The sequence below is a fragment of the Morone saxatilis genome, unplaced genomic scaffold (genome assembly GCF_004916995.1).
Source record: "Morone saxatilis isolate NCDOM2014 unplaced genomic scaffold, NCSU_SB_2.0 Contig18, whole genome shotgun sequence".
NCBI lineage: Eukaryota > Metazoa > Chordata > Actinopteri > Moronidae > Morone > Morone saxatilis.
In genome coordinates this window covers 28,259,443-28,271,166 of record NW_023339740.1, presented here as the reverse complement: position 1 = coordinate 28,271,166, position 11,724 = coordinate 28,259,443, and the positions used below count along the sequence as shown (strand labels likewise).

General features: G+C 38.7%; 1 protein-coding gene across 2 annotated transcripts; it reads left to right on the top strand.

The window, feature by feature from the left end:
- Nucleotides 1-623: 623 nt before the first annotated feature.
- Nucleotides 624-9,855, top strand: ssuh2.1 (ssu-2 homolog, tandem duplicate 1; the record flags this gene model as incomplete). Of its 2 annotated transcripts, none has more annotated exon segments than XM_035661842.1 (11): nt 624-719; nt 810-894; nt 1,029-1,158; nt 1,564-1,624; nt 2,667-2,791; nt 2,926-2,988; nt 3,672-3,781; nt 5,773-5,865; nt 5,959-6,064; nt 6,540-6,647; nt 7,510-9,855. In XM_035661842.1, coding segments are annotated over 11 exon segments (1,112 nt in total), but the record flags the coding sequence as incomplete, so codon positions are not given.
- Nucleotides 9,856-11,724: the final 1,869 nt, after the last annotated feature.

Here is an 11,724-nt window from a genome sequence, read left to right as displayed (position 1 = left end):
TGAAAACGAATATATTTCAAATATATCTCTGATATCTCCCGATATGTTAGTAATGTCGGTGTGACCTGTTGTGTCCCAAACGCCTCATCTGTTACTCTAGGCTATAGCGAGTTTCCTGACAGCCTTTCCTAAAGAATGCATCCTCCCTTCCTGTCACACTGACAGAAACACTGTCCAGCCCTCCTTAGAATGTTGCAGAGAAGAAAGTTGATTATTATTATTATCACATGACTTTTTATGACATCAAGACATATTTAAGGAAACAAGGAAAACAACGCATTAAATAAAGATCTTAAATGTCTCTGTTTGAGCTTCACATTGAAGAGACAGAAAGATGGTCAAGTTTTCATCCAAATGTAGCACATATTTCAACTGAAGGTTCATTAATGCACATTTCCATCCGCTACTTTTATGTGAATATTGGGTTCATCAAGATAAACAGTGGGTTGTGATGATTCTTCAGTTAGATGCCATTAAATCATTGCAGACACAACAAGATAACATTAATAAAAGACCCAGTCAAACCAAAAGTGTGCAAAGACTGCAGCAAGAAAAGAAAGTCAGTTCTTCATCTATTATCCCGAGGAGTGTTTGATTATCTCTTCCTTACTTTATCTTTTCAGGTTCGTGTGATCCAAACATACCAGAGGAGGGACCTTCAGCTCCCCCTCCTGGCTGGTTGGATGACATACATGGATACGTGGGCCACAAAGGAGGAGGTGAGTCTTTCGTTCTCTTCTCTTTTTATTTTTCATTGAACATTTCCCAACCTTCATCCCCTATGTATTTGTGTTACTATGTATGTCCAGAGGATGAGAACCCATTGTACCCACCTCCCCCTGCCTACAACCCCCAGCCAGAGCTCAACAAGAACACTGTGGTGCCTGATGTCAGGTAACACATCAATAATTCACTTCATTTATAAAATACTTTGCTGATGATTCTGTGCTTTATTTTAACAATAAAAATTGAAGACATGAGGGGATAAAAGAAGTATACACTACACGTGTCTGTGTTTGCTCCTCCAGGGTCCCCACAGTATCGGAGGATGTGGCCAGAGCTGCCCTGCTCAAGTTTGTGGAATCGAAATGGAGGTACAGCTCCAAACCTGCCAGGAACCTCACTTTCAAAGAACTCAGACCCCTCACTGTGTACAGGGTAGGAGCATTTCTTTTGCACAGATGAAATAACTGATTCTAGCAGCATGACGCTAACCTCTTCAGCATCTGCCATTGTTGTTTTAGAGCAGTCACTTCTCACGCACGTCATCACACACGTCTAGTGTTATACCATGCCTGTAGCTCATGTTGTAGTTCCTAAAAGGTCGCTGATTGGTCTAAACCACTATTTTGACAACAAGTAGATGGATTTGTACACACATTCTTGGTCCCCAGAGGATGAATCCTAGTTACTTAAGTGATCCCCTGACTTTTCCTGTAGTGCCACCAGCAGGTCATAGTTTTCTCTTGGATGATGTCATCTCTGGAGAACTGTAGAAACTATTGTAATAATGTAAAAGTGTGCATGATCTGTTTTCTGATGGTATGTCTGTTCATTATGCAGTATCGACTGGAGACCTACACTGAGACCAGAACCAGCGGCTGGCAGTTTGAAGCCTACAATGGTAAAACTTTACTCTGATCCAACAAATTACTGTGTGAGGCTGTACTTAGCCACAGTGGTGCTTTGCATCAGCATGCTAACATACTCACAATGACAATGCTAACTGTCAATGTTTAGCAGGTTTAATGTTTACCATGTTTTTGCAAAGAAACACAAAGTTACAGCTGAAGCTGATGGGAATGTCATTTGTTTTGCAAGTTTTTGGTGATAAACCAAATAAACGGACAACTTAAAAATGTGACCTGATGATGGTGCTACATTTGGGTGACCATACATTTTAAAACCCCCCAAACAGGACGTGCACGTTTATGTCTGCACACATGTATGCGCTTATGCACATCGGGAAGCAGGACAATTATTGCAACGCCATGAGTACAGCATTTTCGTTGTAGGTACTTAATGAAGGAGTAAGTCTCCTGGAGCCAGAAGCACAAGTATCATATATGCAAGGTATGCAGTTGCATAGGGGCCCGCAGTAGTCCGGAGCCCATAATGGACTACTCGTATCTGCACCGCCGCTATAATGTTGATTGACATGAGCTGAACTGACATCATATGCAGCCAATCAATTTACACGTTGTCACAGGAGTTATTTATAGTAGACAGTGAGCAAAGCTTAGTGTATGGTGTCTCCGTCTCACACATTCACTAATAAGAAAAGAGCTAGGACAGCACTGCCTTTCAACTTTTTTAACTTTGCCACACTGACATTTCGGGGAAGGCGACCTTTTTCAGCATGTATTGACATGTTTACAATGAATCTACACATGGTGGAATTAATTAAAGGTTATCCCAACTGGCACAACAAGTACATTCCAACAGGGTCAACTACAAGCACAGGCACACAAGGACATGATATAAAATACATAAAAACAGATGAATGTTTTCACACAGTCCATTTACCATCCAGAGCTGCAGGCATCATAGCCTATGACTCATAGGTTAGCAACAGCCTTGACAATGACACAGTGGTTCATTGAGAGTTGACAGTTAAAAGTTCCACTCTTCATTGATTAAATGTTGTCTTTTTTCCCTTCAAACAGGACAGCCAGTCGATGGTCCGCAGTATGGTATGAGCCCTCCACCGTGGGACATTCCCATAACGTTGCCTCAGAGATACACCAACAAAGTGGAGAAGGTCCGTGTGCCACACTCATCCTTTGTGAAGGTGAATTCATCTTAGACTATCAAGCATTATTTGATTTTCTGATTTGCTATTGTTGTTGCATACTATTTTATTTTATGTTCTTTGTATCAAAGTAACATGCAACATGTGTGCTTCTATGTTTGTGTGTGTGTTAGGTGTGTCACAAGTGCAACGGCTTTGGGAGAACTCGCTGTATTACTTGTCATGGTAGAGGCCAGGTAAGATGTCTCATTTTTAGACCTGTTGCAGTTTGTACATGAAAGAAGGCAAGAGTAGAAGGAAGAGAACGTGGTAAAGGTCATGATTCAGTTCAATCCACATTACAAGTTCACTGTAGCACTGCAAGTTCATGGTTAACCCACAAAGTTCTCTACATAGATTATTTTACAGGAGCAGATTTTACGTTTCTGTATGTTCAGTTTGTGTTTTTTTTTTGTACAAAAAGGAGCTAAAAGGACAATGGAAGCTGTATGTTACGCCTTTACACACAGACATGTCCATCAAGTAATGAGGGGCTTTTTTATTATTCAGAAATGATGTAACACAACAAGAAAGGGTCCCTTCTTCAAGCACAATTCAAGTTTTTCATAAGCCAAAAGAAATAAATAGAAGACCTATTACTAAAAAGTAAATCCCTCATGTCCTCGTAGACAGGACATGCAAACTCTGTCCTCCTCTGGAGTGGCATTAAACCTACTTGTCTTTATGGCTAATGGTTTCTGGTGGGCTCAACTCAAATCCTCATCTCACTTTGCAGAAGCGTTGTACATTCTGCCACGGTCATGGAGTTTCCAGGAACAACCGTTGCTCTTCCTGTCATGGCCGAGGTCACAAGAGGTGTGAGTCCAGTCTGCCTGCTTTCTTTACAGTCTCTGTCTGAATGTCCTTCTCCGTCTTGCAGAAGCGTTGTTCAAACTGCCATGGCTCAGGGTTCAGAAGGAAGCCTGGGAATCACAAGCGGTCCTCTGGGAAGACACGTTGTTCTTTCTGTCGCGGGAGAGGGCGTAAGAGGTGAGAGAGGCCCGAAAACTCTTGACGAAAAGAGTTTGGGTCGTGAGATTAGAGCTGGTAGAATAGAGTATCTATAGGAACAGGACCAGTCTGCCGAGCTCAAATAATGTTTCATTTGCTCTGGCCACCCATCCTGCATCTGGTCGGACCAATTACATGACTTGTCAATCACAAGGTAGCCACTAAAGCCCTAAAGCATAACCTGCTTTATGGTCTATTTTGGGGTAAGTGGGGACATAATTTACTTAATGAACATCAGGCTGTATGGAAGACGACTTGAAACTAGAGATTGAGACCATAAACTCATTAGGTAACCGTTTACTGAGCTAATACATCAAGTCAGAAGTCAACTAATTTCTTCAAAAGACTGCATGGTATCAGTGTTTTATTGTAGCTGCTCCCTGCTGGCAATAACATATAATGCAGGTTTAAAACACTTCAGCCTTGGCTTCACTTCACCCAGAAGCTCTATCCATTATATCAGTGTCAATGGCACCGCCCCAAATTGCATGTGTCGCTCAGCGCTATATTATGTCTTTTATTGCTCTGTAGTGCTCACGTCTCGTTGCTCTGATTGATCTATACTGTACAATTGCATTTTTCTGCTATCTAACCAAATTCTTAAGTACTTATAATCAGATCCCAGTAGGAAGGACAAAACTTGGAGCTAAGAGCTTAGAGCCGATGGCATAGATAGAAGATGGTATCGTCAGTGTAAAAATGGATTGGAATATTATTATTCCAGCTTAATAAAAAATATATATAATTTGAATATTTGGGATTTATATATTATAGATATGAGGGAAATAAGACACGGAGAGATTTATAGAGAAATCAGTGTGATGAGAGCGGAGCTTTATTTCCCCACTTATACCAATATCACACAATGACTGACCAATAAAAGGAACAAACACAAAGACTCTTAGTTAGGTGTTATGCTTCCTCACTTCCTCTGGCCCGTGACCCAGATATTGATTGAGGTCAGCCATAATCAAGGATGTACTGATTTTTAAAATGAGTCTCTGATGTTGTTCTAAATAGAGTATTGTTGTGGAAACACTTTTACTGTGATTTTAATCAGGGTAGTCATGATACCAGAAATTCCAATACCAGCTAAATTTTACGATTCTCAATACAGATTAAATACCATGGTAAAAAACTAAACAATAAATCCCTTGTACTTTAACATATACTCCTTTGTATAAAAAAAAAACATTTGAACACAAAAATAACAACAGTTGCCCCTTTTCTAACAGATTGCTGTATTATTAACCCACAAACTACAACTGCTACTACTATCTGCTCAACATGCTTTTCCCTTCATTACTCTTTTAAGCTACTCTGCTCTATTTCTCTCTCCCTCTATATGTCTGACTCCGCAGTAAGTTTCATAAAGTAACAGGACTCCAATTTTAGATTTTTTTCATCCACAATCCTTTTTTCACAACAGCAGCTGAGTTGCGTGTGGAGGAGGCTCATTGCAACCAATGTGATTCTGAATGGCCTCGGGACAAGCACAATCTGATCCTTTCTTGTAAAATATCCATTGCATGTGCACCAGAGAGCATCCGTCTCTGTGTTTCTCTGTGTAGGAGGTTCCCTGTCAGGATCAGGAAGAATTGAATCCCCGGTACCTATGGTACTGTAGAAAAACGAATACTGTCATGTTTTCAGAACTTAGGCTTCAACTTGGCACTGAAGTATCGGTTTGGTAAAAATATAGAAATGTATAGAATCTGAATCATGAATGAATCATGAAAACACACAAGATAAATGTACAGCGATACAGTTGCGGTCATAGGGATACAACACAGACTTTATTCTGTACTTTCCTCAACGCCATCTGTGTCTGGCTTCTTCCTGTCCTACCATGGCAGTTCTACTTCTCTGCAATTATTTTTCTGAAAATCTTTCACTTTTTTCTCCCGTTTTATGTGAAAAGGCTGTAGAATATTTGAGCTGTTGCTTCGATCTCTCCCTCCCTCCTCCAGGTGTATCTCCTGTCATGGCCACGGACACAAGACCTGCACTGTTTGTCACGGCAGCCAAAACCTGCTGCATTTCATCCAGCTCACTGTGACATGGTAGGTCAAAGGTCACACCCACTCATTAACCCACAGTCTCTGTCCGAATTCCTTCTCATCTGTTTCTTTGACTGTTTGTGTGTGTGTGTGTAGGAAGAACAACATAGCTGACTTCATTCCAGACCGTCAGCCGGACTTTCCTGATAAGAACTTCGAGCAGGTGACAGGAGATCCTTTCTTCATCGACGAGAATCTTCTGGTAAAAACAAAACACCTGTTTTTATTTTTTTAATTAGGAATCCCCATCAGATGCGAGACATCAGCAGCACATGAACTGAAGCATCCATCCAGTTATTCCACGCCAACTCCGATCTCCGTCCGCAGGACCAGCTGTCCTGTTACCATCTGAGCTCCTGATTAGCTGAAGGGACAGGAGGACAGTCTTCACCAGGCTGAATGAAATTAACTGGATAATCATAGTTTTAATGGATCCATGAGGATTATTTCAGAAGAAAACTACATTGTTACTTAATTGATTCATTTAGTTTTAATTACCCAACCCTCCAAAGCTATATATACTATATATACCTGCTAAACACCAGCATGAGAGCTCTGCCATGGCGTGCATGTTAGCAACCTGACGTTAGCTTTTAAATAAGTACAGCCACACAGAGCTGCTAGCATCGCTGTAGACTCTTGTTGACTGAAGTCTGTGTTCACCCATCTGTTTCCAGGTGTACCCTCTCCATGGTTTTCCCGATCAAGAGATCTGCAATATTTCTGCAAAACTGATAAACGAACACCTGAATTCCTTCAGCTCCACCAGCCGCATCCTGCAACAGGTACAAACAAGCGTGCACACTTTTCACTCTTCATACATCACTGAATGCCAGTGCCCTCTACGGTCTTTAAAAAAGTGCATTAATTCCAGATAATGAAGCAGACCAGTGAAGTCTTTTTGTATTCCTACCTGGACACGTGTGGATCACTGAACGGGCCTACACAGCACAGGCTTCATATTCAAAATGTCCCTGAAAGAGCACAAAGACTTCAGAGACACAAAACAATCCTAAAAAGATGCAAACCGACCACAAAGACACACAAAACCATTACAAACATTGCTTTCAGTCTCTTTCAGTCTTCTGTTTGCTCCTATGGTAGACCAGTGGTTCGCAACCTGGGGGGTCAGGACCCCCACTAGGGATATACTAGATCGCAAGGCCTTCTTGATTTTAAGGGATGTAGTAAAATTTGAAAAATATACACAGTAGGCTGATATCTCTGGATTCCATTAATTTCTTTGAAGAAAACTAAATTAAATTGTTATTTCTTAAAGTTTAGATTGTTATTTAATAGAAACTTTGAAGACCTTGTCAAAAAAAGAAGCCTAATAAGTATGTATAACTATTAGAAATGATAAACATACACAATGCAGACAGAATTGTATAAAAGGTTCCTAAAAACATCAGGAAAACTCATCTCTGATCAATATTCACAGGAAATAATCAGCTCGAAATTCATCCAAATGGCTTGTTTTACACAAACTTCCTGCAGTTATTGTGTTCATTGTGTGTGTTCATTGTACAGTTTATCAGTTGTTCTCCACTGTTACTGTTATGCATTAAATATATTAGGAAATATCCACAAAATATATCATGTTGTCAATGAGTGAGTGATACTGAGGCCATTTCTTTCTGTCCGCAGCGTCAGACCATCGAGATGGTGCCCCTGACTCACGCTTATTACACGTACAATGGAAAAGACTACAGCTTCTTCGTCTACGGTCTGGAGAACAAAGTCTTTACGGCCAAATATCCCTCTGCGTGTTCGATTTTATAAGTAAAAATACATGCCTATGTGTAGTACGGGTCATGTCTGTGGGATTCGTGAAGGTTCACACAAAGGGCAGCAGGTAGAAAAAGCTGAATCATCCATTTCATGTGCCGGCATTTATTTACCCAAAATCTATCGTAGTGTTTGTTTACTGTGTTTCAGTTAGCTGAAAGTCTACTGTTAATGTCAAATATGAAGATAGGACTAGTGGTAGCTTCCTAAATCCTTCATAATCAATCTCATTTACGCACCACTATAATCATACAAGCCTGCAGGTGTCAAAGGTGTCAAGTTTTTGTGGATAACCTGATGTGTCTGGCAGGCTGGTAGCTGTTTTAGGTGCCTTAGACGATTCTTGATTGAATTTCTAGAATATTAGCTTTATTACGGTATATATGTTTTTTCTGATCCCTGTAGTGTCTGTCAGACTCCATGTAATCCAGCCTGATATAGTTAAACCACTGCATTTTGTGTGTATTAACATGTACAACTACCTTCGCCTTCGGGTCGCTCCGCTGACTTTCTGATGATGAGAAGTGTAACATATTGATATCAGGCAACCACTACCTCTATTGTCAGGTCAGACTGAAAATATGTGTCATGGGATCAGCAGCCTGTGCTTGCTTTTATAAAAATGCCTTTACATCTCATTCAGTATATCAGATATTTGTTGCCAAGATAACAGATAATCTTTGATTTATAGACGTCTTCATTATCATTTCTATGGGCAGAAGCCATACATTACTCTATTTGTACTTTGACTTCTCATGGACTGAACAAATGCTCAGTGTTAACCTCACTTTCTCCTGCTTTTATAAACACAAAACAGATATTTTTTTATAATTTCTACAACCAGTCAAAGCCTTAATATTAGTATGTAGATTAGTCAGTTGTAAATCCTCCTTATTATTGTTATTGGAACATTTGTCTTTGCGTCTCTGATCTTTCCTTTCTGTTCCTTCCAGTCTAGTTTGAAACAGTTTTCTTGGAAAAGGTAATAGCATCAACACTACCAACATACATGACTGATGGATCGTGTAAAGCAGGTAAATCAGATAAATCTCTATGTTGGGTTTGAATGGGACTCAGACTTTACCCCCCCCTGCTCTCTGTTCATTATTACCTAACCATGAGAATAAATAATATGGATTTATTAAAGGGATTTGGCTGAAAGCTCCAGGATCAGACAGTATTTTGTGATAGTGGAGATCAAAACACAACAGAGAGCCAAAGTGAAGAAAACCTCATTCTAAATCCCAGTTTAAAAGTTGATAAAAGACTTTAGAAGAGACATCTCTGAGTTTTATGGATGTGGATACAATTTTATTCAATTTAAGACACGACAGTGCCTACCATGAGCAAGCACTTGGCGACAGTGGCAAGGAAAAAGGAGGTAGAAACCTTGAGCAGACACCGGCTTTAGATGGGTTGGGTTTAAAGAGTGACAGAGAGAGACAGAGATGCATAGCAACAATAATAAGAAGAATAACAACTAGCAATAATAATAATATCCAAATTAGGACATTGGAAGTTTCTGTGCTGCTGCATTTAAAGTTTTTTATTCGCTCACAAAGTAATTTTGTTAAAGTCACAAAGGTTTCAGTTTCTTTTTTTATACTTTATTGTGTCCAGACATATCTTCCATACATTTCATGTTATTTAAACATTGTGACAACATGTTTTACCTTTTTTTTTATAATCTTTTACCCAAACACAAACACAAAAAAGAAAACACAGTGCATGCATTAACATTATTAATTAATAATTCATTAGTATAGATGTTACTAATCATATTGCATGTGTACATACATATTCGCATATACATACATATCTAAAAGTAAGAAAGGTCAGGCTTTGATATTTTATTATGTATGTATGTCGGCTTCTACTAACAGTTCAAACCATGATTCGTCTATATTTCATTAATATTTACATTATTACTCAGTGAATTCATTTCTTACAGCTGCTGCTGCATTGGAGCTCAGAATATGAAAAGCAAACTTAAGAAACTTGCTTTGTTTTTCCAGAAAGACCGATGAAAGAAAAGCTGAATAACAGACTGTGTTAAGTTATAGAAGCTAGCGGACAACAGGCTTTGAATAATTGATCAGCTTAGTTAAAAGTTTACACTCCACTGCCTTGGGGACAAATACGCCGTCAAAGTACGTCCACTGACAGTAGTAGTTTCTGCCACTGACAGACTCAAGGTTGTTCATTTGTGTCGAAAGGTGTCTGACGAGGCAGGTTGAGATGGAAAAGGATCCATACATGAAACCGACGATAGAGACATTTAGTTTACCACAAACAGACCGTAAATATAGTCACGTGATCAACACGTCTCCACTCAAAGACATCCAGAAACAAAAACACTACATTAATTAAACCTCAGAAATCATTGTAACTTCATTATCACAAGTGAGACAGAAAAGAATAAAACTAATTAAAAAGCCTTTATGTTTCCAAAAAATTCACTGGGTTTGGTGGAAACTAATAAAATAGATATGATAAAACAGCAGTTTCAGTGAGACAGACCGGCTAATGATAACAAACCACAGAGAGGCTGCAATACAACACAGAGAGAGACACCAACAGAGAGGTTATGTTTATGTGTATGGTTAAGGTTATGTATGAATATAACAGCAAATACCAAAAAGACCACTATCAGAGTTTACTGCCAGTATATTTCTTGACAACCGGTGTGTTCAGCAGCATTTTATACTGGCTTCATTTTTCAGATATATTAAACTTTTGGTATGTTTGAGTCAAATGTTTTTATTCCTTTCAGCTCAGGTTTCAATGCATAAAACAATTTATCCAAGTTTTAACTTTTTTATATGTCTGACAACATTTCAGTGATTGTTTAAGGATTTTATATGTAAAAGACAGAATATGTGGGAGAATGTGCTCACAACATACATTTCTCTGCTTTCTGTGTTTTTCTTCATTTTTAAAGCAGAAGGAAAATATACTTTTATATAACACAATAAAACCTGTGCATGTACTCAATAAAGATGGTAAAGTTCATAATAAAGTTCTTTCATATCATCATCCTTCTGAGTTTTGTCTATGAACATTTGTTTGAAAAACAGCGAGGAATCATTTAGTTTTAATACGACTCCTGATGGAAGTTTGGTAGCGTTAATCAGAAACAGGTAGATGCAACATGAGTAAAGGACTAAATAAGAGTGAACAAACTAACATCCTCACAATAATGACAGACATTGACATAAATAACGTGGAAAAACTAGTTGGAACAAGTTAATTTTTATGAGTAGCCTAATAAACTTGTGTTTGTGCTACTTATTATTAAGTAAGTGGTAATTAAAACACCTTTGATTGCACAGGAAGAACTAATTTTCTTAAAGTACATTTGTTGAACATAATTTCATTAGAAGTTAACATAACTCAAAAAGACTGTTCATTTTGTTGTTGCATGTTTCAATAAACAGCACAGGATGTTCAACAACCAGGAAAACACTGGTGAGATTTTGAGGAAATGTCACATCACATTAGCTCATTTCAGTTGTTGAATTTGTTTATAGATAATATATGACCGGGTATTTCCAGTGGTGGAAAAAACGTAATAATAATGTTGCGGGCCGGATTATATTATAGTTTAGACATCATGTTGCAGGCCAGAGGGGGGGAGGGAGGAGGGAGGAGGATGGACGGCCTGAAATGGCCCCCAGACCGGCAGTTTGAGATCCCTGCTGGATTAGAGAAATGTCTGAAAAATGAAAAACAGATTTATGTATCAGAACTTAGATTTTTCTTCTTTTCTATCCCATTAATCATCTTACAAACCCCTCAGATTTATCTGCTGACTCCCAACCCCGAGGTTAGGAACATAACAATCTAACAGTCTAACAATATAACTTCAGCCACTACAGGACTTTTACTGTTAATTGAGTGTTTTTAGATTCTTAATAACTTGTATGACTACTTGTTGAAATATACTGTATATATATATACATATATATATATATATATGTAACAGTTATATCTTGGCCTGTTTAAGCGATTGAAATCAGACTGAGACACAGTCACACTGCCAAAGGATTGGAAGTGCATTTGTAGGGGTTAGTA